The 27,844-nt window shown below is 38.8% G+C and overlaps 2 protein-coding genes and 1 long non-coding RNA gene across 5 annotated transcripts in view; 2 read left to right on the top strand and 1 right to left on the bottom strand.

Moving 5' to 3' along the window:
* The first annotated feature begins 249 nt into the window (after positions 1-249).
* On the top strand, positions 250-5,572 carry Foxr2 (forkhead box R2). Its single transcript, XM_005086983.2, has 2 exons — positions 250-320; positions 4,317-5,572. The coding sequence occupies exon 2, from the start codon at positions 4,627-4,629 to the stop codon at positions 5,527-5,529; it is 903 nt and encodes a 300-aa protein (XP_005087040.1). The 5' UTR covers positions 250-320; positions 4,317-4,626; the 3' UTR covers positions 5,530-5,572.
* Positions 5,573-9,381: 3,809 nt separating this feature from the next.
* On the bottom strand, positions 9,382-12,476 carry LOC121139795. The gene is made up of 3 exons (XR_005876677.1): positions 11,891-12,476; positions 11,035-11,233; positions 9,382-9,625 (listed from the first exon to the last, which is right to left on the bottom strand). It is a non-coding gene; the product is annotated as an uncharacterized LOC121139795 (long non-coding RNA).
* Positions 12,477-15,476: 3,000 nt separating this feature from the next.
* The window catches only part of Rragb (Ras related GTP binding B), a 50,189-nt gene continuing 37,821 nt past the window's right edge, over positions 15,477-27,844 (top strand). The window contains exons 1-5 of one of the 3 annotated variants that reach the window (XM_040743971.1): positions 15,477-16,127; positions 16,904-16,937; positions 20,050-20,149; positions 24,376-24,459; positions 26,304-26,370. In XM_040743971.1, coding sequence (XP_040599905.1) covers positions 16,036-16,127; positions 16,904-16,937; positions 20,050-20,149; positions 24,376-24,459; positions 26,304-26,370 — 377 coding nt within the window. In that variant the 5' untranslated portion in view covers positions 15,477-16,035. The remainder of the gene's footprint in view (positions 16,128-16,903; positions 16,938-20,049; positions 20,150-24,375; positions 24,460-26,303; positions 26,371-27,844) is intronic. The other 2 variants (XM_040743969.1, XM_040743970.1) reach the window with 2 other exon arrangements.

Raw genomic sequence — 27,844 nt, 5'->3', positions numbered from 1 at the left:
AGGAGGCAGAGGCAGGCGGATCTCTGTGAGTTTGAGACCAGCCTGGTCTACAGAGCGAGTTCCAGGACAGCCTCCAAAGCCACAGAGAAACCCTGTCTCGAAAAACCAAAAAAAAAAAAAACACATCATATACTTCCTCTTAGCCTATTATAAGGTAAAAAGACAGGTTAATTTACTGCTCCCTATTCCTGCCCTTGTACTTTTCCTCCTTCGTTTAATGTTATACTTGTTTTATTTTTATGTCTTTTCAGGATTTTACTACTTTTGAATTGGATTAACTTTATCCAACTACATAGAAGACACATCCCAGACTTCCCAAGGTAAAAGAATAAGACTGATTTTCCGGGTTCACAAATATTGAACTGCGTGTGGTGGGGTGGGAATCTTTTAATACAGCATTTCATTTGTTATTTCTTAGAGCTGTTTCTTTGTAACTTGTTTTTATCAAAACTGAAACACTCTTTAATTTATGCATGTTTTGTAATCGCCATTATCCTGACCTCTTACCATGTACCTAGTCTTTTAGCATTATTCAGATTTATTATTCATTATTGGCATTTCCTTATCATTTGAATAAATTTGTAGGTAAGGGATTGGGTCTTTTTTATTATTCTCTTCTTTAAAATACATTTTCATCTATTGGAATTTTCTACCTGATTATTATGGGTACTCATCAGTGTTTCTCATTCTTAGAAGTTCTTAGTTATGTGTGAATTAGAAACTCTACAAGTGTGTGGTTTCTGATACATAAATGACTCTTCTGCATGAATCAGAAAGAGGCAGCTCCTAGCCGGGCGGTGGTGGCGCACGCCTTTAATCCCAGCACTCAAGAGTCAGAGGCAGGCGGATCTCTGTGAGTTTGAGGCTAGCCTGGTCTACAGAGAAAGTTCCAGGACAGCCTCCAAAACAATACAGAGAAACCCTGTCTCGAAAAACCATAAAAAAGAGGCAGGTCCTGCAGAATGACATAGCCCCAGACCTTGGCACCTGATTTTGAAAACAAAGATTGGACATATTTTCCTGTTCTGTTCTTGGGCACCCTTGAACTTTACACAATTTATATATTAATGCATAGCAACCATTGATATGGTGCTTGTTTTTTCTAAAATAATTTATGATTAACTCATTGATTTTTTTTAATCTTCTTTCCTGGTTGACTAATAAATATTCATGCATTGCTGTATAAAGCAACAAATCTTAAATACCACGAAGTATTTGTTTTTCTCATAAGTTTTGAGTATATCATCATATACTTACACTTTTACTAGCTAAAGATAAAATTTCGTTATGGAAGCCCGGTGAAGGTGGTTTTCCATTCTTTTAATGCTACCTCTGACATTATCGAAACAATTCCGGAGCTTTGTAACAGCAAAAGGATTTTTTCATGACCTAAAACATCTGCTATCTCCTTTACTAGTCCTTGGGTGAGAAGCAGTATCAGTGCAAAGGGGTGCTTTGGAAAATGAAAGGAGCTGAGTGTGGTGGCTCATACCTTTGATCCCAGCAGAGACAGGCTAATGAGATGTCCTAGTGGGTAACCACACTTGCTGCCAAGTCTGATGACCTGAGTTAGAAGCGAAGGAGAGAAGTAACTCCTGCAAATTGTCCTCTGACCTCCATTTCCATGCTTTAGCATGTGCACATGTGTTTCTCTCTCTCTCTCTCTCTCTCTCTCTCTCTCTCTCTCTCTCTCTCTCTCTCTCTTTCACACGCACACACACACATGTGTGCACGCATGCATGAGAAGACACAGTAATGAACTGGTTTTATTAAACATTCTAAGAATTGCCCTCAATTCTCTAAAGATGTCAGAGACCTTCTGTAACAGTAGAGCTTGCCTTTAAAGAATAATGGATTCCTGAAAGCTCAAATGTTGCCAGGATGTCTAGAATTGTCACAATCTAAATATTTCAGGTTCTATCCCATGCTTTCTCTAGGCCGTTGCCCCACTGTAAAAGGGATCCATTTATATGGAGATTAAAGCAACATTTCTTCAGTCTTAAAAGATCAATAGGGGCCCAGCAAAACAACTTAGTGGATAAAGGTGTTTTCTATGCAAATACCATAACTTGAGATGGATCCCTGGAATGAAGGCGAGAATCAACTCCACAAAGTTTTCCTCTGACCTCTATGGGCACAATGGCAAGAATGCCCTATTTCTCTCTCTCTCTCTCTCTCTCTCTCTCTCTCTCTCTCTCTCTCTCTCTCTCTCTCTCTCTCTCTCTCTGTGTGTGTGTGTATGTGTGTATGTCTGTCTGTCTGTCTCTCTCACACACAATAAATAAAATTTAAAAAATGAATAGGCATTAGCTAGACCAAGGTACTTGGGTATATAGAGCATTCTATAAAGACATTCTTGATCAAAGGGACACAGGAAAAGATATGGTGAAACGCCTAGCAGGTTAGTGTTTCTGACACATGAATTATGAAGCAATGATGCTAAAATGATAACTATGTTGTAGGATACAGAAACAATAGAGATTAATATAGTGAGTAAAGGCACATGCTCTGCATTCTTTGAAAGTCAGCTTCACCATTATCAAGCTGTGTGATTTACTCTTACAAGTTTTTACTGAGTAAGGGGAGAAAGATTGCTTATTTCATAGAGTATATTTTGGCATAGAGTTAAATCATGTAACATACAGCATTCAATAAATATTGATAGTTCATACTATCATCGTTACTAATTCTTATATTGGTGCAATAGAAAAGTCATTCTGGGGGCTGGAGAGATGGCTCAGAGGTTACGAGCACTAACTGCTCTTCCAGAGGTCCTGAGTTCAATTCCCAGCAACCACATGGTGGCTCCCAACCATCTACAATTCAATCTGGTGCCCTCTTCTGGTATGTAGGCAGAACACTGTATATGTAATAAATAAGTAAATCTTTAAAAAAAGTCATTCTAGATTTTTTTATGATTTTTTTTATTCTTTTTTTTAAATTTAGATAAGAAACAAGGTTGCTTCACAAGTCAGTTCCAGGTCCCTCTCCTTTTCCCTCCCCTCCTCCCGTGCCCTCCCCCCATCCCCCCCCAACCCCCCGTTATCCCCTCATTCCCCCAGGGAGGGTGAGGCCCTCCATGGGGGTGTCCATAGTCTGTCATTTCATATAGGGCAGGGCCTAGACCCTTCCCCAAGAGTTCAGGGTGAGAGTGCACCTCACATTGTTCTATGGGAGTCCAAAGTCCGTGTGTCATTCTAGATTCTTGTATGAACAATATTTTCTCACTAACTAGTGTCAGAAAATAAGAAAGCATAGAAAGTTAGTGCTCTGTAGTAGTTGCCATGGTCATTTGTTGGAACCTTTGTTTTGTTGTTGTTGTTTTGGTTTTTTATTCTTAATTTTTTTTTATTTTTACTTTTTTGGTTTTTTCGAGACAGGGTTTCTCTGTGGCTTTGGAGGCTGTCCTGGAACTTACTTGGTAGTCTAGGCTGGTCTTGAACTCACAGAGATCCGCCTGCCTCTGCCTCTCGAGTGCTGGGATTAAAGGCGTGCGCCACCAACGCCCGGCCGTTGTTTTGGTTTTTTGAGACAGGGTTTCTCTGTGACATTGGAGGCTGCCTGGAACCAGCTCTTGTAGACCAGGCTGGTCTTGAACTCACAGAGATCTGCCTGCCTCTGCCCCCCCCCAAGTGCTGGGATTAAAGGCTTGTGCCACCACCGCCTGGCTTGTGACATAGTCCTATATAACAGTTTTAGTGGAATCATATACTTTATAGGTTTTTTTTTGGTTTTACGAGACAGGGTTTCTCTTTATTGTTTTGGAGGCTGTTGGGCCAGCCGACCTGCCTGCCTCTGCCTCGAGAGTGCTGGGATTAAAGGCGTGCGCCACCACTGCCAGGCTCTTTATAGGTTTTCTGGGACTGGCTAAATAGCACCTTCCTGATTTTTCTTCTTGCAAATTTCCTTAACTTGAAATTTCCTTAACTCAAACCTACATGAAAGGCAAGTTCTCACATGATGTAACAAACATTTGATGGTGCAGTGTTTAAAGTATAGCTTAGAAGCCTAGCCTAGGAAGACAAGCTGGAGAAGTAGAAGTGAGCTGATTCTCAGAAGAAGACTGAAAATAGCATGAGTGTGAGTCTAGGGCAGTCATCTCGTAGGTTCAGTTATATTCTACAACTCAGTTTTGTGCCTATTTTACATAATACATTGAATGAGATCAGCAGGCCATGCTATTGTGAAAGGCTAAGAAAGGACTATGGATCCAGCTGTCTTATATTTATCTAGGTATACAGTTCCAAATATTCTATAAATGTCAGTTCCCCTATCTGTGACATAAGGTTAATGATATGCACCCTGTTATCTTACAGAGCTATCAAATCACCTTTTGTGATCAATAGTGAGAAAACACTTGGAAAATTTGGTTTGCATTTTTTCCTGCTAAAATGATCTTCTCAGTTACTGTTTTGAGCTGTGCTCCACAAAGCTGAGGCTTCTCTGAGCCAGACTTCTGATCAGTGAAGTAGTGTCCTTGTTCAAGCACTTCCAGCAGCCCTACGGATAGAGTGCACTACAGCTTGGTTTAAATAGTGCCCTAGCCAAAAAAAAAAGGTTTACAAAGTGCCAGAGTGACTTTTATCAGTGTGGAAGTTTTTCTTCGTCTCTCTCTTTCAAGTAAAGATGGATGTAAAGCTAAAAGATCGGGACTTCTGGTACAGTCTTCATGGTCAAGTCCCGGGGATGCTAGAATGGGACATGGGGAATGAATTTTTCCTGCCTTGTACCACAGATCAGTGCCCTTTGGCTGAGCAAAGCCTTGCCAAATACAAAATTCAGCTACTAAAGCCACCAGCACTGTCTCAGGAGAGGAAAGCCAGTACTGATGAAGAAGACCCTCTCATTGAACCCAGCTTGTGGATGTGGGTGAATCCCAACATTGTGTGCCCCATCAGCAGCAAAGAGGCTCCAAATCCCAGTGACAACGTTCAGCCAAGTGCACCAGTCCCAAAGACGGATGAGTCTGCCTTCTTAGGGCCTCAGAGAGTGATGCAATCCCTGTCTGTTCTCCAAACTGAGCATTTTCAGCCACAAAAGATGTTCTCCAGTGACCCTGATTTCATAGACGAGGAGACTGAGGGACAGGGATGCACATCGTCTAACAAACACCCCAAGAAGCATACAATGTACCATGGCCCACACCAGGACAGGAAGTCCTGGCCACGCCCTCCTCTCAGCTACAGCCATCTAGTTGCTCTGGCATTAAAAAGCAGCCCTTCCTGTGGCCTCAATGTGCAGCAGATCTACAATTTTACTCGACAACATTTCCCCTATTTCCGGACAGCACCAGAAGGCTGGAAAAACACCATTCGCCACAATCTCTGCTCCCTGACCTGCTTTGAAAAGGTGCCAGTCGACGTGGAGGAACACCTGGATGACAAGCCTCGCTCTTTCATCTGGAAGCTCACTGATGAGGGACACCGCTTCTTTCAGGAGGATACCCGTGTCTTGGCCTGTGTTCGAAAGGAGAGCATCAAGAAGTGCATGCGCCAACCAGAGCTGATAGACCTCCTCTTCCAACTTTAATGTTTTCTTCGTGTGTGTGTGTGTGTGTGTGTGTGTGTGTGTGTGTGTGTGTGTGTGTGTGGTATATGGAAATGTGTGTGTGCATGCTTTGTGTGTGGGGGCACATGTGTGTGAAAGCCCAAGGTTAACATTAAGAATTTTCCTCCATTGCTCTTTCACCTTATTCTTCGTGGCAGGGTCTTTCAGTCAAACCCAGAGCTTATAGATACTGTTAGTCTTACTAGCCAGCTTGCTAGGATCCCATCTCTGCTTTCTAAGGCTGAGATTGTAGACAGCTCCTCATGCCCACTCAGTTTGGCTCTGGGGATCTGAACACAGGCCCTCTTGCTTGCATGGCAAGCACTTTTAACTGCTAGGCCATCTCCCCAGCCTCCTTTTTCATTTTTGAAGTCCAATTGCTCACTTTCTGGAACACTGCCCTGCTTACTGTACCGGACTAACCTTTACTCATTTGTAACCCTACCCTGTTTGATTAGTTCCAAGTCTGTCTCTAGCCACTGTTAAGTAGTCAGAGGTGACTGCAGACAAGGCAGAGCTGAAATCCCGATGTAGAATGGTGGAAAGTTCCACGACAGCTGCAATTGCTCTACACTTTGAGCAGAGACAGAAAGTCAAGCTAAGGATAGAAGAGCATGCTATGTTTATTGGAGTAAACTGTGAAATGTAAAAGACAAATACAAAATAAACCCAGGCTATGGGAACCTTGGGTGCCATCTGAAGATATATGTGCATAAAGAGAACTAGACTTGGTGTTTGAAGTGTGGAGACTTAAATGTCCCCCTCTGCCATTCATCTATTGTATCTTCTTCTTGTGGAGTGACCTATTTTATCCATCCGAGCTTCACTTCTCTCATTCTAGTCCTAGACTTAACAGCTTTGTTCTCTTGACCTCCAGCTCCGGTAGTGACAAGTGCAGGCAGCTGTTGTTTTTTTGAATATTGACAGTCCTTAAATTGCTTCTGTATTAACTTAAGCTTTTTGATGACGATGTATGGGTGCTCATTTGTGCTTTTTGTCAAGCTTCATTTGAGGAAATGTAAGATCCATCTTAGGTGTTAAAGATAAAAAGCAAACACATATTTGTGAGGCCTAGATAATTTATGTGTAATTAAATAGAGGTGCGAAGTTGCCATGGAAACAGGGAGACATCCTTCCTGGAAACAGGAAAGCATTAAAAATGAAGTGCCTTTTGAGTTAGTTTTGAAGAATAAACGGAAATTTGCTGAGCACATATACTGAAGAAGAAGAATATTATAGGGACAACAATGTAAATAGCTTTAACCAGGTGTTTGTTTGGCAAATTCTAAGAACATAGATACACTACCATCTGGAGCCACTGTATTTAAGGGAACCAAACAGCTTATAAGTTGTACTTTGATGTGTAAGGCTCTACAAAACTAAGGATATAATTTGTACATTGCTAAAAAGCACAAACAAAATATCAACATAACAAATATTTCATTCTTTGGCTTTCTAATTTTAAAACTCATTTTTGTAGGTACTAAGTTCATGAAACTCAGTTGTTTTGACCTTTGTGTTAATGAATTTTTAAGTATATGCCAGCATCTATAAAAACAGCTTTAAAATATGCATTTCATTGTCAAGTATTTGAAGAGAATATAAAAGTGTCTATACAATACAAAAGCAGCTAATTTAACATGACTATCAGAAGGGAGACTTTACATTTTAATGACTTACTACAGTAGACACAAAACTGTTTAGGTTTAATTGGAAAGGCTGCATAATCAAACAAAATTATTTCTGAAGGTAATTGTATCATAGCTACTTTGAAAATGTTGACAGAACACTCTGGAATTAATAAAAAATTTCTAACTAAAGGAGTTGATGTTTGTTTCTTGGTTTCCACAAAATTAATACTTCCAAGTGAAAGATGCTGGACTCAGAAGCCTTTTCCTTGTAAGTGTGGTCCTAATGCAGCTATTCTGTACTTTTCACAGATGACGTTCATTTAGGTCTTTAAAACGGCCTGGTCTCATGAAATTAAATGACTTTAGTTCTCAAATATGATGTAGCAGTTGAAACCTTGACAATGTAACAACTGTCCAATTATATCCAGGTAACAATGAGGAGAGACTCTTGTTGCCTTTTCGTATACCAATAGTTACCTGACCATTTGCATAATTATATTCAGTAAGCATTTCCAAATTCTGGAGGAGTGAGACAAACAAATTTAACGGTTTTAACTTTGAAAACCAAGATGGATGAATTACAATACTCAGTTGACTTCTCCCTCCATAAAGAGAAAAAGATCAATAGCTGCATTTTGAGATGAATGACTATGGCAAAAGTGAACAAGAGGATGGTATGACTTCTAGTATTCATAGATCTAAGATCATAGAAAGAAAAACAACACATCCTTGTATATGTTACTCTAGCTTCGCAGCTGTAGGAAGTGGATTCTTCCCTTTGCAGGGAAGAGGTGGACTCCCAGTTAACTCCCCAGTGTGGATGCTGGTGATTCAAACTACTAGAATGTGTCACAGTCCACCTTTATAAATAATGTGAAAAATACACAGTAACCTTGCTTTGGGAAAGGAACTTACATCATCTCCCAGTGAACCACCAGGGTGCTGGAGCCAGAAGTTATCTCAACAAGGGGCTATTGTGTGAACTGGCTATTTAATGGGTCAGAAATTCCTGCATTCTCCCCCTCTGTGGGAACCCATAGAACCTATTGCACTGGTTAGGGGATTAACTGCCTAAACCCAATCTGTCAATTAGAGTGCCTCTGAACCAAGCCCATTTAGCGCCCCTGCATTGTAGGATACATGTGATGTAACACAGCAGGCATTGCACATATCACCTTCTTAAACCAGGAGATCAGGTTTGCCCTGTAACACCAGGGCATGTAGACCCATGCAATGGCCAGGTTGCTTTTTTGTAATTACTTGAGAAGTAGCATTTGGGTTGCTTTGTTTTGTTAATTTGAGCATTTTCTTCTTAATGTAGGCATTTTTCCCTTTTTGAGGGGGAGGGGTTCGAGACAGAGTTTCTCAATGTAGCCTTGGCTGTCCTGGAACTCACTCTGTAGACCAGGCTGGTCTTGAACACCCACACCGGAGTGTTCAGCGCTTACAGATATGTAAAATCACTCCCCACAGAGATCTCTCTGTCCAGTGGCATTTTTCCTATAAACATCATTTTGTTTTTTCCTGTAATTTCTTCTTTGTTCACTGGATATTCATGAGTACATTGTTTAATTTTCATACATTTATGGATTTTTACAACCTTCATTCTGTTCATTTCTGGTGTCATATCAGTGGTCAGAAAAGAAACAATACAATCACAATCTTCTCTAAATTTCTTATATCTTGTGACATAATATAACTCTATCCTGGAGCAATTTTCCAAGTCGAGTTGAGAAAATATCTATTGTGCTATTTTGTGAAATACTCTAGATATATTTATCAAGTCCATTTGGTAGAAAGTGTATTTCAAGTCTTACTTATTTTGTTTGGATGATCTGTTTGTTTTGTAAAGTGTGGTATTGAAATTCCATTTTAATGTACTACAGCCTGTCTTTTGCCTTAGAGTCATTAATATTTGTTTCATCTATCTGAGTAATACTGTGTTGGATACATGTGATCTTAAAACTGTTGTATATTCTTTAGGAGTTGACACCTCTATTATGATACAATGACCATTATGTCTCAGACTTCAAGTTCAGTTTACCCGATACTAGTATAGCACTATTCTGTTTGCCTACTAAACTTAAATAGGAAATTGATTAGTCTTCTATTCTTCAAATATTTGTGTAAGTTGCTTTTCTATTTATTTGATAAAATACAAGGATCAAGACACCTTAGAGAAAGAAGAGTTGATTTGGTTTAATGTTCTAGGGGATAAGACTTCATTATAGCAAGGAATCGTGATAGCAAACAGCAGGCTTGATGACTGGAGAAGGATGCTGAGAGCTCACATCTTGAACCACAAGCATGAGGCAGAGAAAGGAACTGGAAATGGTTCAGGTTTTTAAACTCTCAAAGGCTGCTCCCAGTGACATTCTTCCTTCAACAAGGCCATGGCTCCTCAGATTTCCCAAAAAAACCACCAATTGGGGAACAAATGCATGAGCCTATGGGGGACAATGTTATTCAAACCATCACACTATTTCACTTAAAAGCAATCCCAATTTAACTCTTTTCCCACTAGGCCTTTTTACAAAACCAAATCTGTGAATTATTTACATTGTTCCTTATCCACACCAGCTGCTTTGGGCGTGGCTAGAAGTACAGATATCTAAGATCTCTTCCTACAAGCATCCACTGAATATATGAAGATGAGTGTTTCTAGCTTCCTGGACTCAGCCTTCAAAAGCCCTGGAAGAAGGTTCAGAGATCACACACAGTTCTGCCTTATAAACATCTCCACTAAGGTTGTTGATTACATCTAGAGCAAAAATCACCCCCTAAAACTAATCTATTTATGAGGGTCATAATATCTTCCTATTTCCAACCTTAATTGTTCTTCCAATACTGAACAGAAATCCTTGTGCCATGTTTCTTTATGTTGTTCATTCACTTATTCCTCAAATGGTTAACATCTAATTTCCGTAAGTCTCATCTGCATTCATTTTCAGAAAATGACCTTGCTTCTACAACACTGTTAATGGACTACAACAGAAAGGAGGTTCCTCATATATATGACCTGTCACCAATTTTTTTTTCAGTTTGATTGATGTCCATGCCTATTGTTGTCTCCTTTAATACTTGGATTCATAGTTTTGTCTTCTATCTATAGAGAATTTTCCTAGCTTTGCTCTGACTTCCTCTCCTTTGCCCCTCCAAAAATTTTGTGACAATTATTTCCTCCTTTTTCATTGGCTTTACTCCCTAAAAATGATTACGCATTCTCATCCTCAAAACACGTGAAGGTATTTTGGGTGCTAAAGAACTGATTATCTGTCATACCTTTTCCTACTTTCTGTTACTAACCAGATTTTTTTCATTTTAATATATTTGTTCCCAGCTTTATAAAAAGTACTCAGTGAATACCAAGTATATACCCACATTCTGGTCTGTGAACCTAGTATATAGCAGAACATTTTTTTAAAGCAAGTGCTTGTCTCCATAGAATTTCAATAGAAATTCTGTACTCACAGGCAATAAAAAAGATTATTAATATGCCAAGAGATTCTGGGCAACTAAGGAATGTTCTAATACCAAATGGTCAGCTCTGAAATCATACATATAAATGAGATTATACAAGCTGAGCAGGTAATATTTAGGAATATATGTGTGCATATAAAAACAATAAGTGAAAAAGGAAGTCATGAATTTGAAAGAGCATGGAGGGTTATATGAGAGGGTTTGGAGGGAGGGAAGGGAAAGGAGAAATGATGTAATTATAGTATAATCTCAACAGTAAAAGAAAAAAGAAATATTATGAAGTAAAGGGCATATGATAGAAAGTAACTACTAGAGGTACAAAGGATTATCCTGCTCTAATAGGATGTGGGTCCAGAAGACCTCAAGAGGACATTACCTGTGAGCTGAGATAGCTGAGGCCATTGCAAAAGCAGAGGGAATGGCATTCCAAACTGAGACTGGCAAATTCCATCTTTTAAAGGAACATCAACTTACGTAGCTCCTTTTTCTAGCCTGTTTCCTCGAGGTGACATTTAAGGTTGTTCAAAGGATAAGAAACTCTTAGGCCACTGAGGCTGGAACTTGCTGACCTAGACCTGAGGAGAAGAGATGACAGAGATGATTGACAATTCACTTACGATAGGCCAGAAATGAGAAGGCATTAAAAAGTGTTTAGCCAAAGAGTAGCAGGATCTGTTTAACCTTTAAAAAGATAACTTTTGGACTTTTGGCACAGGATGGGGGTAAGTGATGGCTCAGCAGGCATAGGTGCTTTTGGTTAAGCCCGAAGACCTGAGTTCAATCCATGTGAGAGTACTAACATCTAAAAGTTGTTCTCTGACTTCCAGAGGCACACATGCCGCCCCCAGAAAAAGAAAAAAAATTAAAAATCAATTTTCTGCATGATACCCTTTATAATGAGTGCAAAATGTCAGAAATACAGACAAATACATTTGTGTTTTTCATAATTTATTGAACAGCAATACATTTATAAGGTTTCAGTGGCAGCAGTGGCAGATAATCCTTCCTATTCTGGAAATCTGGCTTAGGTAAATGTAAGATCCTTTTTGTTTTCCCAAACTTAATTAGTAAGATTCATTCTCTGTCACAAAGCACACATTAAATACATCTGTATATCTATATGTATATATGGTTTACAGAATGAATACAAGGCATAAAGGCTGTAGTGGAGCTCAAAAGCTTTCATAAGTAGATTGGGATAGTGACTTCCTTAATAACATAATAATATAGACCTGTACCAGAGGGACCTGCTGCTGGAGATGCTGGAATCAGGGCTGGAGAACAAGGATACGGACTCTACCTGTGAAGTAAAAGGCCATGTTAGAGTCTATAAACAGGAAAAGTGAATTTCTGTTCTGAGGGGCAGACAAACAGTTGGACAGATAGATGACAGTAGAGTAAGCTATATCAATAGCAGCATTCCAAACAGTTTCGACTCCTGATACAGTTGTGGAATCCTCAGTCCTCCACTTACTGATCCTAGATGCACTCACATGTATCAGATAATAGGCTGGTGTGTGACTGTGCCATCACAGTGTTAGGTGTCCACTCTATGTGGTCCATGAGCGGAAATCATAGCCATATGGTCTGATATGTCTGATGAGTTCTTGGGCATGATTTCTCTGATAGGATTTTATTTATTTATTATGTTTACAGTATTTTGCCTGCATGTATGCCTGCATGCCACATGAGGGCACCAGATCTCATTATAGATGGTTGTGAGCCACCATGTGGTTGCTGGGAATTGAACTCAGGACCTCTGGAAGAGCAGCCAGTGCTCTTAACCTCTGAGCAATATCTCCAACCCCCTGATAGGATTTTATGATCTCAGTTTACCCCAATAAATTTATAGGGTACCTCCTTTTCTAGTCCCAGGAATAAGTTATTTATTAGTCTGAGTTCAATGAGTAGTGCCTAACTGATGGTATACATTGTAAATATACATAGGACAGCTGCTTGGAAAACCATTATTGTATGCAAGACAGAGTAACTTAAAGTGGGACATATAGCCTGGTATCAATACTCTACAAAAGGGCAAGGACAGAAACTAAATCAAGTACCAACAAATATATTACTCAGCTGGGCATGGTGACACATCTCTCTAGTTCCAGCTACTTGGAGGGCAGAGGCAGGAAGGTGGCTTCAAAATCAGCTTGGACAATACAATGAGACCCTGTATCAAAAACAAAAACAGCCCAGTTAATTTTAACGTGTTAATTTTAACACTAGAAAAACTAAGGACAATATAATACAACAGGTGGAAGAACAGCTAATAAGAAATATATTCCACCACATTTCAAGTGGAAGTTAAAAGTTATTTTCTAATAAGTAGTTATTTAATAAACACAGGTTTACATGTAAAACGCTATTAAGATTACACTAGAGGTAAAACTGAAAAAGCAACAAGATTATCAAAGGGATAACCTAAATTCACATACACACACAATACAAGCAAAGAAGAAAACAAAAGGAAAAGGTATGCCACAGGTATTTTTTTAAAAACTGACACTAGCAAAGGCAAAAATATAGTAAGAGAGTGAAGCAAAAAAAAATGCCTATCAAATGTATTAAACCTGCTGTCTGGAACAATGTGTTACGTGTATATAATAGACATTCAGAAAACATGCACTGACTTAATTAGTAATGTAGCAAAACTGAAAACTAAAGGACAGAATCAACTACCAAGGAAATGCCAATCAGCATAAAACAAGAACATCTCCTTGGACCAGTGTCTGTTCAAGAATATGCTGTTTACTTTCCATAATTTTAAATACATTCCAGTGTTTCCTCTGACATTTATTTATAATATTATTACATTGTGATCAGAAAAGCTTCTTAATGATTTTTTAAAAGAATCTTTTGTAGGACATAGTCAAACAGTCAAACATATAGTCTACCTTTGGTCACATGTTCTAGTCAAGTAAGAAAATGAACACTTCTGTCTTTGTTGGGTAGAATATGCTGCATAGTTTTGTTAGGCCCAAGTGGTCTACGGTTTCTCTCAAGTTCATTTTCTTATACACCTTCTACATGATTGCTTAATCTGCTTTTAAAACAAAGTATTTAAGTCTATAATTGCTATTTATTTGGACTTTCATAGCTTGAATTCAAAGTTTGAGTTTTAGGTTTGATTTAATGTCATTTTAATCAGCTATTAGTGTGGTCATCGCAGCTTAGTTTTGGCTATTTACATGGAATATGTTTTACTATCTATATTCCTTTGATCTACATGTATTTTTATGTCTAAAGGGAGTTGTAGATGGCATACAGTTATATCCTATTTGTTTGTTTGTTTGTTTGTTTTGGTCATTGCTGGGTCCCGATTTTGACAGCTGATGTTTGATAGCTGATGTTTGATGGGAGGAGGCAGTCAATTTGCTAGTGAAGACAGGGTAATCACAATAGAGTTATTTTCATGAGGCATGGAAGTTGTGGAGAGAAGGGACCATACAGGACCTCAGCTAGGGTTGGTGGGAGCAGACAACACTTTTGCTTCCTTGTCTTCCTTCCTTCCTTTCTTCTTTTGGATTTTAATTTTTTCTTTCTTTCTTCCCTCCTTTCTTTCTTTCTTTTTCGAGACAGGGTTTCTCTTCGAGACAGGGTTTCTCTGTGTAGTTTTGTAAACAAGGCTGGCCTCGCACAGAGATCCACCTGCTTCTGTCTCCAAGTGTTGGGATTAAAGGAGTCCTTTAATGTCTGGCTTATTTCTTTGTTTCCTTTTCTTATCAAACTAATGTGTACATGCATACAATGCATATGTGTTATATATAATTTGTATATAATGCATAAGGGTTTAAAGATGAAAAAAACTAACAATCCCTTAATGTCACATCTTACTCTCTTCTCTCAGTTCTCCAAAGTTATCCTTTGGATTCTTTTTGTTTTGTTGAGACAGGGTTTACCCTGCATAGCTTTGGAGCTTGTTCTGTTCTTGAATTTACAGAGATCCACCTGCCTCTGCTTCCCAAGTGCTGGGATTAAAGGCATGTGCCACCACTGCCCAGCAAGTCTTGGGGTTCTTAAAGGCATCTTGTTTCTGGCAGTCTCTGTACTCGAATATAGTAAGCATGGTCCATTAATAGTTTTATACTTTCCTAACTTCTTATGAGAATATAGTCTCTTATGAGAATTTTTCCACACCAAATTCTGTATGAACAAACATTACACATTAATCAGAAATTTTAAAAATACATTTGCAAAATTTTTAATGCATTCATGTTTTGCTTGCATGTATGTCTGTGTGAGAGTGTCAGATCCTCTGGACCTGGAGTTACAGTTGTGAACTGCTATGTGGGTGCTGGGAATTGAACCTCGGTCCTCTGGAAGAGCAGACAGTGCTTTTAACCACTGACCCATCTCTCCAGCCTCACATTTGCACATTTTTTAAAAATTAAGTGGTGAATGTGTTAAACCCTTTGTGTTTCTGGTCCTGGCAATAACAAACTTATTGAGAGTTTTGTATGTGAAAAACAGTTTAAAGCACTTTAGAGGTAGTAATTTTTTTTAAATTATAAGAACTGCCATAAGGGATAACGGGAGGAAAAGTTACCACAACAGCCTTTTCTGCACACACCCCTAAGCATAAGCAGCAGTGAGAACAGGTAGCTTGCAGGTACTGAAATTGCAACCTTCTCCTTTAACGGGGAGCAGCGGGTGGGCGGGGCCACGTCTGCCAGCCTCCAGTTTCCCAGTGCCTGCGGGGCGCCTTAAGGGCCTATGGCGCGGAAATGAGAGCTCGGGCCACGTGACTGCGGGCGGCACTCTGGCTTTCCTAGAGCAGTCTCTATGGTATTCTTCCCGGCTTCCCCCCCCCCCTTCAGCCCCCCAGGGTAGCTGCACGTGACAGGCTGGGACTACGGCAGGTTCCCACGTGATCCTGGCCTGCAGTAGCGTGGCTGCAGTGAGGCTCCTGCGCTCCTGAAGGGCGGGCGAGGAAGTAAAGACGGCCTCAGGCGGATTCTTCCAGGCGGCGACCGCTTTGCTTCTGCAGCTCGGGTCAGCTCATTCCGTTACCCCAGCCTCGGCGGGCTGCAGAGAGGAGGACCAAATTATCTCTGGGTCTTGAGACCTTGGGGAGCGGGGGCCCAAACTCGGGACCAACTCCTCATCCACCTTGCCCTCCCTCTCCTGCATCTTTTCCTTTGCACGCACCGAATCGCCTGTGCCTCTGGGCTGGCCTGCGCGGCCGTGCCTGGAGACTTAAGTTCGGGTCGGCAAAGGTAACTGTGGGAAAAGCGGCCCCCCAGTGGACAAAGGCGGAGGCAGGGATAGAGCAGGCCCCGCGGGCTGCGGGCGGTGTGCATAGGCAGTTGAGGAGGTGAGCCAGAAGAAAAGAGTACTGCGGATTTAGAAGGCACCGCGAAGGACTTGTTGCGCGATGGAAGAATCTGACTCCGAGAAAAAGACGGAGAAAGAGAATCTGGGCCCCACAGTGGAGGCTCCACTCGGGGAACCGGAAGGATCGCTTGGGTGGGTGAAGGGTATTATGCAGTACCTAGGAGGGAGGGTGTGCTAATTGTAAAGAGTATTGTGAAATGCAACAACCCCTAATCTCCAGTGATGAATTGCTTTAATTTACCAGGGTGGTTGATTTGTAGCATGCCCTTGATGATAGAAAACAAAAACAGAACAGAAACAGCCCTTTGCCTGAGCTGAGATTTCTGGTTTGTGCGTAGTGTTCTAATTGAGATACTTCTGAGTTGTTTTTGCGTTTTCTATAAAGATGATTTGGTGATATCACCGTGTTAGTGATAAAAAGACGGAGAGGGCAGACATTTACTGACCAATGGCGTATACTCCAATATGCCTGTTTCAGAACTGCGTTATATGTACTTGGTGCCTTTAATGAATGAAATGCAGCCTGGAAGGACGATTGAAGGTCCAAAGATGCTTCCAGATTTGAAAAATAAGGAGCTGAATTTTAAAAAATAGTACTCTAATATGAAAATATTCTGAATTATAAAAATGCTCAGGGTAACGCGTTATTTTTATGACAAAATATCAAATCTTGAATTTAAGTGGTTTATATTCCTAAATATGTCTTCCTGAGAAGCATCTCCCGAGCTCGCGAAGGAAGCAGGGAACATAAACCCAGTTTTATAATTTATGAAAATGAAGACTTCTGAAACGAGGTCTCATACGTAGTTAGCTGTTTTAAACAGTAATGTTCTCTTTCTCTCCGTTTACTTTTTTTTTTCTAAAGCAATTAGATCATGGAAACACTGTCTTTTGGTTTATATCTACAGGTGGACAATGCCAAATGCAGCCATGAAGAAAAAGGTAAGATGTGTTAGGTACATTAGAAACATGAAGAAAAAGGTAAGAAGTTACAGTTCAGGAAATCTGTCCTTTTCTGAACTATGGCAATAACCTATATGGCCTTTCAGACTCTCATCCCTTTATTTAATGGCAGATTCACTTTGTCTAAAATTAGTTTCATGGAGTCAAGCCATATACAAATATTACACAGACCTCTCTGCTCACATTGATTCTTGAACCCAAATAAAATGTTACATGGGTTGTGCTAGCTGGAGTTTGATGTTCTTTGCTTTGTACTTTTATGGGGACTTAGTGTCCCTAAGATATAGCTCTGAAGCAAATTTCCTGACTTTTGTGGGATTTAGCATCATTTGAAAAGTAGTTATAACCCTCATAAGACTATTAGGAACGTAACGTGAGGGAACTAACTCTAACCCTAATCCTAACCCTAACCTAACCCTGTACAGCTCAAACATAATTATCCTTGCCTTTTTATGAAAAGGTCTAATATTCTTAGCCTGACTTCATCCAAAATATAATTCTGTGCCTTAAGTTTGCTAGGAGGATGTTTTTGATGAAATATTTGAAGTCACTATCAACAAGGATGCCTAAAAATGCCAAAAATCTCTACATGATTAGGAACAAAAATTAGATACAATGAAAAACTTAAAGAACTGTGAAAAGAGAAAAAGGACAAACATTCACTTGATTTAATCATTCCGCAATGTACATGCATTAAAGAATCAGTTTGTATCCCCAGAAATATATATTGTTTTCAGTTAAATTTTTTTGCAAAGGACAGGAAAGCTTCCATATTAATTTTACACTAGCTAATCAGTTACATTTTCTTCGTGGGGTAAAGCTGTATAAATTGTTGGATTGAATAAATCCATGTACAGTATGTTTTCATTAATGCTCCTTATGTTTTTAATCAGACATTTCAATAAAATACATTGGGATTGGAGGTAGAATGGGGATTAGGTATCCCTTTCATTTGAAACGGAGGGGTTTTCAGAATTGTATTTCATAAACTTTGTGTTTAAAAGGACTCTTTGAAAGTCATTTAATGCAAGAATATATGGTGTTGTTCACAGGTGTCTTATGTTAAATCCTCACACAAGAAAGATGACTGTAATGTCTTGCTTTCAGACAGTTATCACTGCATTTTGGTTTTAATGGCTTGTTCATTCTTTTGATGAACATACTTCAAGCTTTTGTTACATATTAGGCACTGGAGATACAAAGGATACAAAGATACTCCCTCTGCCCTTCAACAGTCTTGTGAGAGAGTTCCCAAAACAAGGGACTGCAGAGCTTTGTGGATTGCAATGGTATAGTATGACCACTAGAGGGCAGGCAAGATACCTAAGTCAGCGGTTCTCAACCTTCCTAATGCAGCCACCCTAATGCAACTTCCTAATGCAGTCATGTTGTGCTGACCCCAACCATAAAATTATTTTCGTTGCTACTTCATAACTGTGATTTTGCTAGTTATGAATCATAATGTAAAATCTGTTTTCCAATGGTTTTAGGCAACCTCTGAAAAAGTCCTTTGACCACCCCCATAGGGGTCACGACCCACAGGTTCAAAACCACTGGTCTAAGGCATTTGGATCAGAGAAACTATGGGGAGGATATTGGGGATTAAACCCAGGATTTCACTTATATTAGGTAAATACTCTAGTACTGAGCTACATCCCCAGCTCCAGAGAAAATTCTGAAGATGATTGTTGAACCAAGTGTTGAAGAATAAGTAGGACTTAGTTGAAAGAAGAATAAAGGATCTGGGCAGTGGTGAACTCCTTTATTGCCAGCACTCGGGAGGCAGAGGCAGAGGCAGAGGCAGGTGGATCTCTGTAAGTTCAAGGCCAGCCTTGTCTACAGAGCCAGTTCCAGGACAGGCTCCAGAGCTACACAGAGAAACCCTGTCTTGAAAAACAGAAGAGGAGGAGAAGGAGGAGGAAATGGTAGAGAATGCAGACATAGAGTCAGGACTCCCTAGAGGGCTGGAAGCAGAGACTATGTCAGATACTAAAAGTTCCAGGCTGGGAGAAGCAGAGGTAAAGACAGAAATAGATAGCTAAACCAAGAATGGTCTTATGTGTAATTTAAGTGGGCAGTTTTGTAGGACATAGGAAAGTTAAAAGGAACTGACAGAAACTGATGAAAGAAAGACATAGAATTATGTGAAAGCAATGACATCATGGGCTGAAATGAAAACAGCTGATCTTGAGCAGAGAAGTAGGAGGAGCTTTTCAGTTATTATGAAATCTGATAGTTGGGTCAGTGCATATATAACCTTGCATCATAGGAGAAATAGGTTGGTTTCTTATTAAAATGGTAGCTTTCTTTTTTAATTAAAATTTTCAAGATTTATTTTTATGCATTGGTGTTTTACCTGTCTGTCTGCGTGAGGATGGCAGATCCCTTGGAATTGGAGTTGTTAGCTGCCATGTAGGTACTGGGAATTGAACCTAGGTCCTCTAAAGAGCAGCCAGTACTTTTACCCACTGAGCCTTCTCTCCAGCATCATGGTATTTTTTTTGGAGACAGAGTTTCTCTGTATAACAGCCTTAACTGTCTTGGAACTAGCTCTTTAGACCAGGCTGGCCTCGAACTCACAAAGATCTGCCTGCCTCTTCCTCCCAAGTTCTGGGATTCAAGGCATATGCAAGATGATATTTTTCTAACATAGTTCTAAATAAATATTATGTATAATAACAAGGGGCTGCAGGGATGGCTCAGTGGTTAGGATTACATACTGCTATTCCCAGCACCCACATCAGGTGGCTTATGCCTGCTTGTCATTACAACTCCTAGGAGACCTCACATCTCTGGCACTTGTATTCATGTGCACATACCTCCCCACACACACACATAATTAAAATGGTAAAAATAAAATATGTATAATAACAAACTCGCTGCTGTTGAATTCCTAAAATGATGTGTAACTTGTAGCAGGTAAGTGCTTGGCATTTGGAATGTTTTTTTTTTGGGAAGAGCTTAATTAATTACAGGTATCCATAGTGGTCATTGGTACTTCCACTTCAGTAATATGCCAACTACAGAGGAGAAATGGATCCCTTTATACTAGATTTGTTCTAGATTGCTAACTTTTTCCCTTTGTTCTTAGGTGCTGTTGATGGGTAAAAGTGGATCTGGTAAGACCAGCATGAGGTCTATTATCTTTGCAAATTATATTGCCAGAGACACACGTCGCCTTGGTGCAACAAGTAAGATGTTTCATCTAATTGTAAAGTGAGGTGACCTTGGCTGTTAATAATACGCATAACACACTTGATTGCAGCAGCTTGGGAATGCACAGGTTGATGAATTTGCTTTGGAGCATGCTTTCCCTTTTTGCATTTCTCCTCAGAATGCGCGGCCTAATTCTGGTTATTATTGCTCACTATCCTTGGGAGCTGCTTTCCTTTCTAGGTTGCTTGCAAAGCGGGATGCTCTTAGCTAACTTCTTGTGTATCCTGCTGTTTGTTAGGCAAGAATAGGGACCCTTTGCCTGTTTATTTTGGGGAAGAATGCTTGTTTATTACAACCTTTTATACAAAGGGGAAAATCGTAGGCATTAAATTAGCATACAATAAAACCTAAGATGTTTCTAATACAGGAGGTAGTCCTTATCCTTATTAAAAGGAAAACTTGGGGATAATAAGGAGTTTTGCACTCTGCTGTTTCTCTCTTTATACACCTAGATCTTCTCTTTGGAACATTTACTGTGAGTTGGGAAATACCTTATTAAACCTTAATAGCTAGAATGTTAGTATAGACTTCAGGGCTGGGCTGGAGGGATGACTCAGCTGCTAAAGGCTAGGCTCACAACCAAAAGTAGACTTCTGGGCTATCATGGCTACCAGACAATGAATCAAAAATCCTGGGAGTGCCTTACTCCAAGGCAAATTGTTATTTCTTTCTGAAGCATCTAAGCATTTCTGAAGTCTTCCTTTGTTCTTGGCTTCTGGGTGAGTAAGGCATTGTTCTGTCTAGCCTTCAGAGATTCCAATCTGGGTTTCTGGCATCTTTAGTACTTTTAGCGACAAGTTAACATTGTTCTATAAGGTGCTCCAATCTGGTTTCAAGAATAATAAACATCTTTCAAGCACATTATGCTCCAGACTTTGAGATACAAAGGAGAAGGGACTTTATTTCTGTTTCAGGCTTGCCATATAGTGTAGACCTCCATAACTTGAGTAGAACCTTGATGATTAAAAAGCTATTTTCTAGATAGAGTCCCAAGTCTATTTTTCTTTCTATTCTGTTCTCTACAAATATTTGAGAATACTCAATATCTCAATTTATCTTACTTATCTCCTAAATTTCGTTAACCTTACCTTAAACATTTCTGGTTCCTCATTTGACATAGTTTTTAATGTTTTAAGGACTTGTTCAAACTTGTCTGTATTTTTCTTGTAAGACATGAAAACAGATGCGGTCTAATTAGAACAAGGCAGGCCTACTACATCTCTTATTCTGGGCATTACTTTGCTGTTAGCACGTTGAAGGCCCACCTTCTTGTTTTGGAGCAGCCTTCCTTTTACTGAATCATAATAAAAGCTCCAATTAGTCTTTACATATATTTTAATTAAAGGATGCACGTACTTTGGTTTTTATACAGTTAATTATTTAAACTTTAAATTCTTACATTAAATGCCTCATTTTTCTTTATTTTGGAATCCAAGTCAGTGAGTTGCAGTTTTCTTATGCATAATAAAAAGGGAGTTCCTATTTTCATTTTAGCTACTTACTCTCTTTCCTCTAATATGTTTGCCATCCTTCATAGTTACATACAGTTTTATATTTGATAAGTATCTAAATTACTGTCAAAAGTCTTGGTCAAGATAATTTCCTATGGCTTGTCACACTTGTAGAGTTGGCATCTAGCCTTTAGAATGTGTACTTGTCCAAATATTTTTCTGTGTCTTTTGATGTATTTAACTTTTTTTGTTCCAGATTAAATATACAGACCTAGTATGTGTGCTTTTTTAGTAGAGATGCTTATTGAAGTACTATAGCATTTATTCCTGCTCTCATTTACTTTAGTTTTCATATTACCTTTATTCTAATAGATACTGCAAGTATAACTTAATCACATTGAACTAGTAAGTGTCAAAGTTGGGATATTAGTCTGGGCTCTTCTGTTTATTATGACACAGCCTGTCTATATTTTAAATTCTGTATACTTTGTTGAAACATCTTTTCTTAGTATCACTGATATTTCAATTTCTAACTGATCAGCAGAGTTGGTTTTAATAAACTGGATCCAATGAACAGTCTCACAGCAAGATTTTCAGAATTATTGAAACTGCTGAAAATAGTTTTGACATAATCCAGCAGCATCATTATAAGCATAATGTTGCAAATTATATATTCCTATTCATTAAAATAGGCCATTTATTCAACAAGTTTATATATCTAGAAGTGTCTCTTGCCAGATACTGTCAGTGGGATGGGGCTTTTCCCCCTAAGAATATGTCAAGTAGTAAATTGATTGATTGATAATACTTGTTAGTATTTCCTGAATTTCCTTAAAGTTAGTAAAAATATAATGAAAAATGTTGGTATTAATGTTTTAGCATATCACTAATGAAGAAAAGGTCTGTGTTTGTTGCTAAATATGTAGACTAGTTCAGATTATATGTAGTACATTGCCTTTTATTTGTTAATCCCTTTTGATGCAGTTACTGCTTTTTAAAAAGAGTACTACTTTTAAAATATTGTTTGACTTTAATGTGTTAGTGTTTTCCTGGTTTGTCGTTCCTGAAAAAAGTTTGATTGTTAAGTTTAAAGCTTCCTGTAGTTTGAAATTTGAAGTAAAAAATTTATTAGGTAGATGTTCAAATGTGTTTATTGGGATGGTAAATTTGCCGCTAAAATGATTATGAAATATTTTAGTATCAAACACTGTTGACGACTCCAAGATTTCCTATCTTCTCAAAATTCTATTCTCTTGGTTTTTTATTTAATGCTTTATTGCCCTGATTTCTCTCCTTTATCTTTAACTACCGCTCCTTGCTTTTAAAATAGATAATCTTTATCATAATGTTTCCTTCTTTCTGCCCTTAAGTGTATATGATTCCCCAAAGCTCTGTTCTTTATGGTTTTCAGTTGCTGTCAGGATAACAGAGCAGAAAGGTTATATGAGAACCGAAGGGACACACAAGGAACATAGCATGTAACAGGGAAGCAGAAAATGGGATTTATGTGTAAAATGTCTTATAAGCCAAGAAAGATAGTCAACCTATAAGAGAATTTTAAACAATAAAAAAGTAACATGAAAAAAAGTAACACGATCAGAGCTACGTTTTTAATTTAAAATAATACTTGTGAAAGCTTCACACATTATTCAAGTATAAAACGTCTATTTTGTTCTATATTGTGAAGCCAATTTCCTAGAGACACCACCATTAGTACTTCTGAGGTTACCATTCTGGCCCTCTTCTCAGTGTATATAATTATGTGTGCACAGACATGGTTTTTTTAAGAATGGTATAGAATGCAGCAATTTGGAGGCATCACTATACCTTTAATGTGGACAACATATTGGAGTGATGCAAGGGTAGAAGCAGGTATCATCTATAAACCAGAGCACTGGTTTTCACTAGATTCCTACTCTGCTGCTGGCCTGATCTCAGAATTTTCAGATGTTTGGAACTATAAGAAGTAAATTTCTAATTGTAAAGTACTTTAAGAGATGACGGGCTTGATTTGGACTAGGGTAGTGGTAGTAGATATGGGCGAAGCTACTGGGTCGGGGATATGCCTCGGTGGCAGAGTCAATAGGACTTTCTGGGAAACTTTGAGAGAATTGTGAGGGGAGGGAAGAAGACTGGAGGATGAACAGTTTTAGATTAGGCAGCTGGTTAAATTCACCAAGATGGAGAAAGCTGAAAGGGGAGCAGTTTTGTTGGAATGAAAGGAGGTATAAGTTAAATTGGATATATTCCATTTGGGATACTTACAGTACAGACATATATGAGTCAGGAAAATAGAGAAATCTGTACTAGTATTACCTAGTTAGTATCCAAATGATAAATATAATATGACAGTTATCTTGCCTTGAGGAAAAAAATGATGAGAAGGTGGCCACTGTTGAGTACCAATGAATCCTAGCACTTAAGGGACAGAAAGAAGCATAGGAGCCCATGAGGGAGGATCTTCCAGAGGAGTTTGTAGATGTGATGCCAGAGACCAAGAGAAGAGAATTATTTTGAGGAGAAGAGAGTCAACAGTGTCATGCTGCAGAAAGTAAACAAGGACTAAAAGAATTCCACTGGATTTGGCAGTGGGGCCATTGGCCACTTGGTGAGAACTGTTGCTGTGATATGGGAATAGAAATATGATTTCTATCCCATATACTCCGTATCTAAAAAGTCATTGAATCCTGTCACTTCTTTTGTTATTGTCTTTCCCTTTCTCAGTAGCACTTCTTTCCATTTTTTTTTAGTACTAGACCGTATACATAGTCTTCAAATTAATAGCAGTTTGAGCACCTACTCTCTCGTAGACTCTGTTGGAAATACAAAGACATGTAAGATATGATTCTTTTTCCAAGGAGGGGGAAGTAAAGGGGAAAAGGGAAGTAGTTTGAGCACCTACTATGTGCCAGGCACTTGATGTACATAGCTCTTTGAATCCTCACAGCAGTCCTGTGAGTTCAATACCATGTTCCTTCCTTCTTTTTCACAGAAGTTGAAGCTAATTCTAAAAGCTTTCATGACTTGGACAAAGTCATACAGAGATAGAATTGCCATATAAACTAAATTCTGTTTGACTTTAAAATCTGTATGATTTACTTTATCATGGGTGGTTTGTGTCTATATATTATAAGAAGATAAAATTGTACAAATGTAGATAGCAGTTAGTTTAGGTAACTGCTTAGGGATAGATACAGGAAATATTACAATGTAATTGAGTTAGCTAGCACATAAATTATATGGAACAAAATAACTAGAATTTGAGAAATATTCATTGTAAAATCTTAAATTTTCCCTTCTTGATGTTTTTAGTGCCTGGCAGAGAGTAGTTGCTTACTAAATGTTTGAATGAGTTCATACAGAGAGATAATGGTAAATGGGATTTTTGTCAGGCAAGGACTTTTGGAGGAGGTGGGAACTAGTCTGGGTTTTAGGATTACCTTTGAAAGGAAGAAGGGGTGGTGCTTTGTAGCAAAGGATGGAAAAGGCAATGGATTGTGGGAGGGAGCAATTAAACAGAGGTCGCAAACAGACAGCCTGTATGCTGGATAAGTCCCATAGATGTGCTTTCTTTGGCCTGCACAATGTTTTAGAAAAATTGGAAGTAGTAATCTCTTGTAAAAGTTTTCATAAAATCCAAGTTACTATTTAAAATGTTAAAGATCTAGTAAACCTGAACCAGTAATTTTTCATGGCAATTGAGCAAGATTTCAGTAACTATCAACTTCTGTTAGCCGGTTGGTAGATGTTTACACTGACATTTAGGCAGCTTTAATGGTATAGGTTTGCTCACATGGCTTGATTTAGCAAGTTTGCGACCCCTGAAGGTAAAATATGTTGGGTTGGGGAGGTAGTAGGGTTGGGAGGACTATAAATAAAACAATTGTGTTGAAGTGAGAGGATTTGTTATTATAAATTGCTGGGGATTAAAAAGATAGACTGGAAGCCAAAAGTGTGAAGGACCTTGAGTGCACCCTCATTAAACATGGAGGAGCCATTGAAAGTGTTTTGAATGGGGAGTGATATGTTCAAAGTAGTGTTAAGAAGATGAACCTTCCAGTAGCCTAGTGGATAATGTAAAGGAAGTAAGGCTTTCTTGTAGAATAGGCATGAGGTAATAAGGGCCCTCCTTGATGTTGGGTAATGAATTATAAAAATAAAGAATGGATTTAAAAGATACTAAAAAGAACTCAAAGGAGAAGTGAACATGGTCAGGGGAATCCAAAAATAGAAGAACCAATGGAGTCATTAACTGAAGAGGAAGTCAGTACAGGAGTTAGTTTGTTTTTGTTTTATGTTTGTTTTGTGTTTGTTTTCTGTCTTTAATTTTTGTGGGGAAGCTGGTGAAATAAGGTGGGGTGAGAAGATCTATTAAATGGTGTATGTAACTGTCTTGCGTGTTAAAATTTAACATTAATATTATAATTGGAGATTGTTTCTGCTTTGGGTACTAAACTACTGAATTTTAAAAATGACTGACACAAGCCAATTCCTTAGCTTAGGGTAGTATAGGTGCCTACCTTGCCACTAAACCACATAACTAAACTGAAAATCACCTTCTTGTTATGGCTTTGAGCATTTCACTCCACTTTGGTCCTTCTAAACACCATGGGCTAGTGTTTTTCTTATCTTAATGTTCTTTACTACAAATGCTAGATTTGTAACATTTATCTTCCAGTTGATGTAGAACATTCTCATGTTCGATTTCTGGGAAACCTGGTTTTGAACCTGTGGGATTGTGGTGGGTAAGTACCATGTGCCTACTTGTTGGTGAAACTGATGGCAGTAACAATGTCATCTAGTATAATCAGCATAACAAATAACACCTAAAATGACTACATTTGCATTGATGCATTGCTTAAAAACTATTTCTGAATCGTCAGTTGATGAAAGATCTGTGTTTTGTACACTTTTTAAAATGCCCTCTACATAAGACAATAGTTAAGTAGTTCCAATATAAGCTCCATCTAAGTATGTATACTATGGGATAGATTACCCCTCTTTTGCAGTGACATAAATTAAATTTCTCAGGTTGACTGACACCAGTATTGAGTTCTTAGTTATTATTTGTTGTACTAGACTGGCCATAGTCATTTTAGTAATTACTTCTAGACAGTCTTATCACTGTAGATTGGATTCTGAGCATATATTATCTGGCCAAGTTACCTACTGTTGGAAGAGTAGCAAAGCATTTCCTTTCATAATCAAGGCAATCATCAAAAATTCCAGCACAAATGTATACTTACTATGCCTCTGAGCTGATGTTGTTGCCTGCTTTAAGGTCAAATACTCTCTGTGCTGAAGCACAGAGAGTGTAATGCACAGTGATTATGACCATAGGTTCTTGCCGGGCGTTGGTGGTGCACGCCTTTAATCCCAGCACTTGGGAGGCAGAGGCAGGCGGATCTCTGTGAGTTCGAGGCCAGCCTGGTCTACAAGAGCTAGTTCCAGGACAGCCTCCAAAGCCACAGAAGAAACACTGTCTCAAAAAACCAAAAAAAAAAAAAAGACCATAGGTTCTTTGTCTGGTATATATTATTCAAACTCTGTACTGTAGCTTCACCTGTACAATAGAACAAAATAACCAACTCATAGGTTTATTATGATGAGTTAACAGGTTAAAATATATAAAATATACATTGTAGTATCTTACAAAATAGATATTATTGTCCGGTGGGTATTTCCCAGCTCCAAACATACAAAAGATGCTCAGTGAGTATTTTGACAGAATAATGTAAGAACTAAAAACTCTTAAGACAGTAACTCTTAGCCAGGCGGTGGTGTAGGCAGAGGCAGACAGATCTCTATGAGTTTGAGGCCAGCCTGGTCTACAGAGTTAGTTCCAGGACAGCCAGGGTTGTTATACAGAGATACCCTGTCTCAAAAAAAAAGTAACTCTTTTCTTGTTAGCAACTGGATTAACACCTTAGAATATAAATCTTCCCTCACTGTAATTGCTCCCAATTCTCTAATCTATGTCAACAGACTTACCCAAGTTCTTTGGGTTTAGGTACTAAAATAAGGAATTCAGTTTTGTAGATCAAGTGTCTGTAATTTAGGGAAATTATGATTCTTCCAGTGTTACACAGCTATAATTAGCAAGGTGCAGGGTTAGAAATTTGTAAACACCTCCCCATATACACCACTAAATGGCACTACTGTTTTATTGCTGTCCAGCTTTTAAGATCTTTCTGGAAAGTGGCATCCAACCTAGGAACA

Source organism: Mesocricetus auratus, unplaced genomic scaffold (genome assembly GCF_017639785.1).
Source record: "Mesocricetus auratus isolate SY011 unplaced genomic scaffold, BCM_Maur_2.0 Super-Scaffold_100003, whole genome shotgun sequence".
Classification (NCBI taxonomy): domain Eukaryota; kingdom Metazoa; phylum Chordata; class Mammalia; order Rodentia; family Cricetidae; genus Mesocricetus; species Mesocricetus auratus.
This window is presented reverse-complemented; position numbering and strand designations above follow the sequence as displayed.